At 37.0% G+C, this 9444-nt stretch overlaps 1 protein-coding gene across 2 annotated transcripts in view; it reads right to left on the reverse strand.

The window, feature by feature from the left end:
- The window catches only part of Poln (DNA polymerase nu), a 152961-nt gene that overhangs the window by 132511 nt on the left and 11006 nt on the right, over positions 1-9444 (reverse strand). For both annotated transcript variants that reach the window (XM_027387184.2, XM_035452435.1), the window contains exon 2: positions 7153-7297. In XM_027387184.2, coding sequence (XP_027242985.1) covers positions 7153-7297 — 145 coding nt within the window. The remainder of the gene's footprint in view (positions 1-7152; positions 7298-9444) is intronic.

Raw genomic sequence — 9444 nt, forward strand, 5'->3', positions numbered from 1 at the left:
TTAAATTAAATGAAAAAAAATTTAAATTAAACTGAATTGAATTAAAAAAAATTAAGTTAAATCATCTGAAGTAGAAAGATCTTTTGTGGTGGGAACATATATCTTAAATCCAGACCTTTTGAGGTGGAAAGATGTACCTTTAATCTGGGCCCTACCTTTTCTATTGCAGCCTATATAAAAGATATACAGGAAAGAAGCTGTTTTTGTTTTTTGGCCTGTTTGTTCTTGCTCTTGCTTGCAAGCCCATTTCTTCACTGGCATTAAAGTCTACCTCTTTGGAATTTTGGCATATGATGAAGACCAACTGAGACATTCAGCTTCATGGACTGAACAACTACCTGATTCTTGGACCTTACATTGGCAGACAGCCATTGTTGGACTAGCTGGGCCACAGCCTGTAATTCAATAAATCCCTTCTCTCTCTCCGTGTGTGTGTGTGTGTGTGTGTGTGTGTGTGTGTGTGTGTGTGTGTGTGTGTGTTGCGCACGCACGCGTGTACCTTATATATACATTCATTCTATCAGTTCTGTTCTCTAGAGCACCCTAATTGGGCATGTATGCTGATCCTATAACCTGGTTATTGTGAATAGGTGTGTAGATAACTGGCTTTGAGTCCATTCGATATATACCCTGAAGTATACATCTAGATCATATGTATCTATTTATTTGGATTTTGGAAACGGGGTTTCTCTGTGTAGCCATAGCTGTCCTGGAACTCACTCTGTAGACCAGGCTGGCCTCCTAAGTGCTGGGATTAAAGGCATGTGCAACCACTGCCCAGGCATATTTTCAAGAGCTTTTATACTAATTTCCATGGTTGGTGACCTAATTTACATATTATGTATTGTTTAAGAGTTCATCCCCCCCACCCTACATCCTGAACAGCAAATTTTAAAGGAAACTCTTTTAAAAATTTAAGATTTTTGCCTGGCATTGATGACGCATGCCTTTAATCCCAGCACTCAGAAGGCAGAGGCAGGTGGATCTCTGAGTTTGAGGCCAGCCTGGTCTACAAATCGAGTGTCAGGATAGGCTTCAAAGCTACACAGAGAAACGCTGTCTCAAAAAACCATAAAAATGTTAAAAATTAAGATTTTCATTATTTTATGAGTGTTTTGCCTGCATGTTTGTCTGTGTACTACATGTATGCCTTGTGCTGAAGAAAATAGTGAGCCTCCACATGGGTACTGGTAATCGAACCCAGGTCCTTAGCAACAAGTGCTATTAACCACAGAGTCAACTGTCCAGTCTCAAATTTGTCTCACTGATGACAGACATTATGGCTGGGGTGAGATGGAATCTTAATATAGTTTTGATCTGGATTTTCCTGATAGCTAAGAACATTAGCACTTTTGATGTATTTATTGGCAGTTTATATTTCTCTTCAGAACTGTTTGATTTACCTGTCCATTATTGACTGGCTGATTTTTTACTTTTTAATTTCTTGAGTTTTAAAAATGTTGAGAAACCATGGACAGTAGTGGTGCACGTCTTTAATCCCAGAACTCATGAGGTAGAGTAAGGTGGATCTCTGAGTTTAAGGCCAGCCTCATCTACAGCACCAGTTCCAGGACAGCCAAAACTACAGTGTTGTGGGATAACCTTTTTGTACACTGTGAAGATGTGTCTCCGCTAAGGCACTTTCTGATTGGTTTAATAGAGAACTGAATGGCCAATAGCTAGGCAGGAGAGGATGGCCAGGACTTCTGGGGAGAAAGAGGAACAGGGGTGGGGGCGGAGGGGGGCGATCTGAAGTTCAAAGGATTCACCAATAAGACACAAGACACAAGAGGTCATTTGTATGGTATGGACGAGAGGTAATGAGCCATGTGGCAGAACATAGATTAATATAAAAGAGTTAATTTAAGTTATAAGAGCTGGTTGGAAACAAGACTAAGCTAAGGCCAAGCTTTCATAGTTAATAAGAGGTCTTCATGTCATTATTTGGGAGCTGGCAGTCCAAAGAAAGTCTGACTACAACACAAAGAAACCCTGTCTTGAAAAATAAAAGTTTAGATGCCAATGCTGTTAGATTAATAGCTAGTAAGGATTTTCTCACATTTTGTAGGCTGTCTCTACACTAATAATTATTCCCTATAAGGCCCAAATTTCATTTTGTGTAATACCACTTGTCAATTCTTGCTGATTTCTTGGGCTATCGTCCTATTCAAAAGAGTTTTGTGCCTGTATCTTTGCTTTTCCTGTTTTCTTTTAGTAGTTTCAGGTCTTAAATTAATTTGTTTTCCCAGCACCAATTGAAGATGCTCTTTTCTACAATGTATTTCAGCATCTTTGTTAAAAGCTGGATTTTATGGGTTGTAGCTCCATGGGTTTATTTCAGGGTCCTCAATTCTAGCCCACTATTGGTCTCTGTTTTTGTGTCAGCACCATGTTTTTGTTACTACTGCTTTGTAGTATAACTTGAGATCAAGTGTTGTAATACCTGTGGCATATTTTTTACTCAGGATTGCTTTGTCATCTTGAGGACTTTTGTACTTTCATATTAATTTTAGTATTTTCTAATTGTCATTAATATCATTGGAATTTTGATTGGGATTGTATTGATTCTGTGGATTGCTTCTGGCAATAGTCATTTTCCTTCTGCCAGCCAGCGAAGTGTTTTTTGTTTTGTTTTGTTTTATTCATTTTTTTCATCTTCTAGTGTCTTCAATTTCTTCCTTTGGGGCAACTGTTTTCACCGTAAAAGTCTTGCACTTTGTTTAGGTTTATTTCTAGTTATTTTCATCTTTTCCCTCTCCTGCAGTTTTTTTTTTTTTTTTTTCCCTTGAGACAGGGTTTGTCTATGTAGTCCAGACTATCCTGGAACTTGCTATGTAGATCAGGCTGGCCTCAAATATCCTGCCCTCTTCAAATACTGGAATTAAAGGCATGCACCACCATGCTTGGCCTGATTTTTCTTTTCAACATGTGATTACCATTATATAGAAAAGCAACTGATGCTGACTTTGTATCTTACTACTTTGATGTAAGTCATTAGCTGTAGGTTTTCTGGTGTTGTCAAGATCTTTTAAGTATAGGATCACAGTCTATAAATAGGGATATTGGCCATCTTCCTTTGCTGTGTGTATCCTTTATTTCTCTGGTGTAAGAATTCAAGAACTACTCTGGACAATGGAGAGGATATATTTCTTTTTAAAATTGTTTGTTATATTTATTTTGGGGTGCCCTGTGCTTACCATAGGGTGCCAGTGGTCAGAGGACAACTCTCTCTCTCTCTCTCTCTTTCTCTCTCTCTCTCTCTTTCTCTCTCTCTCTCTCTCTCTCTCTCTCTCTCTCTCTCTCTCTCTCTCTCTCTCTCTCTCTTTTTTTTTGAGACAGGGTTTCTCTGTGGCTTTGGAGGCTGTCCTGGAACTAGCTCTTGTAGACCAGGCTGGTCTCGAATTCACAGAGATCCACCTGTCTCTGCCTCCCGAGTGTGGGATTAAAGGCGCGTGCCACCAACCTGGCTCAGAGGACAACTCTTAAGAGTTGTTTCTGTCCTTCTACCATATGGGTCCTAGAGATTGAATTCAATTTGTCAGGCTCAGTAGTAAGTACCTTTATCTGCTGAGCTATCCCACTAAGTAGTCATTGTTTTCCTATTCCTGAATTTACAGGGAATGCTTTCATTTTTTCTCCATTTAGTATGGTGTTTGTGATAGGATTTCTGTATATAGCCTTTACTTTTAAATTTATTAGTTTTCCATTTTTATGTGTGGTGCACAAATTTGTATATGCATGCCTACATGTGTAGCCATATATGGTTGAGTGTGCTTGTATGTAGAGATCCAAAGTTGATGTAAAGAATCATCTCCTGCCAGGGGGTAGTGGTGCACACTTTAATCTCAGCACTCAGGAGGCAGAGGCAGGAGGATCTCTGTGAGTTCGAGATCAGCCTGGTCTACAAGAGCTAGTTTCAGGACAGCCCCCAAAGCTACAGAGAAACCCTATCTCGAAAAACAAACAAAAAATCATTATCTCTCATAACTCTTCTACCTTATTCATTGAGACAGGACCTCTCAATCAAACTGAGTTCACTTAAATGCTATTCTCACTAGCCAGTTTCTCTAGGGATTCCATCTCCACATTCCAAAGCTAGAATTATAAACATGTGCGCACTTGCACACACACAGCATTTACATGAATTCTGGGGATCTGAACTCCAGTATTCACACTTGTATGGTAAGTACCTTACCCACAGAGCCATTTTCCTAACCCTTAGATTTAAATTACATTTATGTTTGTGTGTGCGTGTGGGCAGGAAGACAATATTGGGGAGTTCTCCATGTTGACCAGGTAGATGCTGGGGATGAACTCAGGTGGTCAAGCTTGGAGGGAAGTGCTATTACTGGATGCTAACTCTCTTACTATGGTAAGATATGGTCCTTCTAAATATAGTTGCTTCAGGACACTTACCATGAAAGAGTATTGAACTTTGTCAAATGTATATATCTACTGAGGTAAGCATGTGATTTCTGTCTCCGATTCTATTTGTGTACTAAATTAGTTTACTGATTTGCTTCTTTTGAACCACCTTTACATCCTTGGAGTAAAATTAACTTGATCTTCAGCAGTAGTGGTGTATACCTTTAATCCCAGCACTCAGAAGGAAAGGCAAGTGGATCACTGTGAGTTTGAAACCAATCTGGTCTACAGAGTGAGTTCCAGGACAGCCAGAGCTACACAAAGGAACCCTGTCCTGAAAAAGGAAACAAAACAAACAAAAAAAAACCAAACAAACAAACAAACAAACAAAAAGCCTAACTTGATCATGTTGTAAGATGTTTTTTAATGTGGTATTAAACTCAGTTTGCAAGTATTTTATTGAGAAAATTTGCATCTATGTTCACACAGGAAACAAGTACTAAAACACTAAGAAATGTAAGGAAAGGTCAAAAAGGAAATGATAAGTACAGGGGGACTCTGAAAAGTATCACATTTTCAGGAGTCATAGTTAAATCCGAATGGGACAACAACAAAATGATAGAAAATAGTGAATTGTAGAATATAATATAAAGGGCAGGAGTCAGATAATACATAGAAATACATGGGAATATTCTAATGACAAACTTACCAGAAAGCAAGAACAAAGAATAACCTGAAGCCATGATAGAGAAAAACAACCAAAGTGGCAGTCAACTGAAAATAAAAAGTAACGTGGAGGCTTCCTAAAAAAAATCCCCATGGAAAAAAAAAAAATCCCCATGAGGCAGAAAGCAGTGGCCTTGGGGACTAAAATCTAAGACCTTGAAGGGTTGTGTAAATGGTTTGAAGTACGGATTTTGTATTTATTTGGTACACATAAAAATATAATTCATTTATCCCTAATTAGAAGGGATATAATCATCATAGGTCTATTCTGCCTTTTAGTTTTTTATTCTGTCCCTGAAATTGCCAAATATTTCTACTAGACAGTGGGAATAAAGACAAGCTTCACATTAAATGGATTTGTCAAATACCTTTTGGGGAATCAAACTTTTATAAATTCATGTTTGTAAAAATATTTTGAATATACGTATCTTTAAACTCCAACTTAAAATAAAAAGTTCTAATAAATGTATGGAATATTTTTCCTATGAAAATAAAGAAATATACATATAGTGACAAAAACATGCTTAATCACAAGATAACATAGCATATAGTCAGCTAACCTTAAAAACTTCTTTGACCCCAGTAATTGCCAAACATTTTTAACAGTCTTAATGAACAATATAATTCCAAAAAATTTACAGATGAACCCTACTCTGAATATAAAGGTGACTCAAAAAAAAAAAAAAAAAAACCCACCTAAGCTAAAGGCACTAAAGAGATAATATAATGGCTTAAAGAACAAAGTGTAAGCTTATTTCTTTCATGTTCTGAGATTAAAGGTCTTAGTGGCGGTAGAGCTAGTTCATGAATTACTCACAGGCCCAGGGTCCTTCTGGCACATTATTTCACCCCCATCACATGATACTGTCATTTAGACTAGGACTGAAGAAAAATGATCTTGAGTTCCTACTGGGAAGCAAGTTGGGCATCTTCAAGCCTGCCTTGACAGGAGCACTCACTACTTAAGTTCACACTTTGCTGACAGAAACCTGATGCAATGAACCTGAGCCATGCACATACCTCTGTACCTCAGAAAGGAAGTCTGGATTATTATAGAAGTCTGGATTATTATAGGATAGCTAAGTAATTTCTGACAAAAAGGTCTTTGAAGCAATATAAAAATGCCTTTATTAGGAAGCAGCTGTAATAAAAATCAGGACAGTGGTGATCTTTGAGCAAGGAGAGGATTTTGTAAAAAATGAGATTATAGCAATGCAAGCAGTAATTTTCATCTAGGCTGGATGGCTATGAATTCCCAAGTTCTACCTGCCTCCAACTCCAATGCAGAGGTTAGAGACACATATAGCCTTGCCTGGCTGGCTTCTTCAACTGAGTACAAGGGATTCAAACTCAGCTGCTCAAGCCTGCTGACATTTCCCCTGAGTCATCTTTCCAGCCCCAAGTGCTACTTAACTGAGAAATTGTGTTTATGAACAACATTTGTGCTAATACTCTCAATGATTTCATCTTAATATCCTAACTTAATATGATTTATAACTTATTTTATAGGAAAAGAAATAAACCACAAATTACTGGCTTTGCTAGTTAAAAAAAAACAAAAAACCCTACTTAATGTTACAAACCTTTCAGGTATACCCGTGCCTTCTGAGTATATGCCATAGCTTTTTACTATTATACATCATAAAGTCATACACAAAACCATTCCTCTCTAATACCCAGAATTTATATATTTTATGACAGTATAATATAATGACAAACACTTATGACCATATTCAATAGCAAGTCCAATTACAAATTCAATAATCTAGGAGTCAATCATGGGACATTATGAAAGATACCATCTCCTTTGAAGATACTAGAGTACTTGGAACAAGGAAGACTGTTTTATTAAACCATTGGGGTTAAAGGACTTTGAATTTAGTAAGCAATTTAGTGACAATGATGGAGAAGGAAGGGTATTGGAAACCACTTCTGTAGGCAATGGAAATCCCTACAAAACAAGTTCTAGGAAATAATTTTATTATATTCATTTCATCTTTAAGTCTTACTTTTTAAAATAACTGACATTCAAGACAATAAAAGGCTCATAAAATTACTTACTCTTTGTACTCTCTCCCTCATTCTTAGAATCCATGAAATCACCTGAACGCATAGCACACATAATCTTCTGAGCAACAGTGGAGAGGGGTGTCTCACAGAGATCAAAACCTATACATGCCTCATAACTTTCCATTTTCAAAAAGTCCTAAATGTAAGATAAGTACCATATATTAATTTTAAGATTTTAAAAGGACTTACATATATTTTCATTTAAAAGGTATTAACAAACTACAGGAAACAGGTTTCGGTTATCTAACACAGGATGGAAAAATGAAGAGTGAGGCCTGTTGGTACAAGATGAATTAGGAGGCCGAGGCAGGACACGCTTCAAGCCTGCCTGGGCTACAGAGCAAGTTCAAGGATAGCTGAGCAAATTAGTTAGACCCAATCTCAAATATTTTAAAAGTTATTTAAAAAAAAAAAAGTGTGGGGGATGGCGCTCAGTAGCATTTGCTTGGTATGTGTAAACCTTAGATTTGATTCCCAGTGCTACAAAACAAAACCAACCAGAGGCTCATCTGAGGAATCACAATAAACATATAAAAATACTTTCTAATTAACCAGTTATGATGTAAGCAGTTTACTTAAATAATCCTCAGCTCTGAAAGCTGGCTATTATTAATTTTCAAGCATACAAATTTGGCAATACAGTAATTAAAATTGACTTGGGTCATCAAGGTAGACAAACAACCAACCATCTTGGCACTGACACACTCTATTGGTCCCCCTGGCTGAGTAGGTATAGGTTTAGGTGGGAAATACAGAATATCTGGTTCATATAGCTAAATTATCTGGCACCCACCAAGAAAAGCAGTTAACACATTTTCCCACATTGAGAAAAGAAAAACTCAAATGCCTTATCTCTGGACATTCAAATGAATAACTGACAGTTAAATAATTTTTTTTTGGGGGGGGGGCGTTGTTTTGTTTTGGAGACAGGGTTTCTCTGCTTAACAACTCTGGCTATCCTGGAACTCGATTTGTAGACCCGGCTGGCCTTGAACTCACAGAGACCCACCTGCCTCTGTCTCCCAAGTGCTGGGATTAAAGGCTTGCACTACCACTGCTTGGCCTGGTAGTTAATTATGACAAGATTTAATGTTAAAGTTTTTTTTTTTTAATCAAGTGCATTAGGTTCACCTAACAATAAATTTATAACATGTCATTTGTAACAACTGACAAAAATGCATTTGCTTGATGGATTATAAAAATACAGTGCATGGCCATTTTCTACCTTTAGTTATATCTTAGAAATGTCCATAAAACTATGTAGTTTTTAAGACTGGAAAACTATATAACAAAGGTAAAGAATATTCTTAGAGGTATTTCCTAAAGCTGAACAATTACAATATTTAGTATTTAACAGGGATATATCATAAAATGAACTCTCTGGGAGCATTTTATAAAACGTCTGATAGGCAGTCAAGTCTAGAAGTATATGCTGATAATCCCAGCATGGTCAAGGCAAGATCATGAATTGAAGGCCAATTCGGGCTACAAGATTTTTTTAAGACTTTACCTTTAAAAAAAGTATTTAGCTGGGTAGTGGTGGCCCACACCTTTAATCCCAGCACTCAGAAGGCAGAGGCAGGTGGATTTCTGTGTGTTCAAGGCCAGCTTGGTACACACAGCAAGTTCCAGGACAGACTCCAAAGCTACAGAGAAACCCTGTCTGGAAAAACAAATACAAAAAAAAAAGAATTTAAAAATCAAACTAAAACGCCATTTCCAATCTTTAAAATAATTAATTGTCCAGGGCTGAAGAGATGGCTCAATGGTTATAAGCACTGACTGTTCTTCCAGAGGACTGGGTTCAATTCCAGTATCCATAAATTTAGAAAGTGATAAAAGGAATTAAAAAAATAATTGTCCAACATTTCCTTTCCTAAGAAAGTGATTTAAATATCATAAATCCTTTAAGCAATCACTTGCACAGAAACTTAAATTTCAAATTTCATTACTCATGCTATAATCTCACTGGTTAAAGCTCTAGTATGGGACAACCTAACCCTTAAAATGGAAATGCTCAAACTCTGTAGTGCAAGTAGATACATTGGAACTTCTCAAAGGTTACAATAGAGAATTAGGGGAAAATACTTCCAGCAGCAGAATTTTACTTTAGTCAAATACAAGACATGGCTATTGAATATACAATAGTCTATTCAATGAAACTGCACATAGTATCAAAATCTATGTATCTGCTATCAGGTATTAAATGACTAGTAAAAAAGGTCAGGTATGTAGCACACATATACTGAACAAAAGTACAACACATCCCAGGTAGGAGGTTTC

The sequence above is a fragment of the Cricetulus griseus genome, assembly GCF_003668045.3.
Source record: "Cricetulus griseus strain 17A/GY chromosome 1 unlocalized genomic scaffold, alternate assembly CriGri-PICRH-1.0 chr1_1, whole genome shotgun sequence".
NCBI lineage: Eukaryota > Metazoa > Chordata > Mammalia > Rodentia > Cricetidae > Cricetulus > Cricetulus griseus.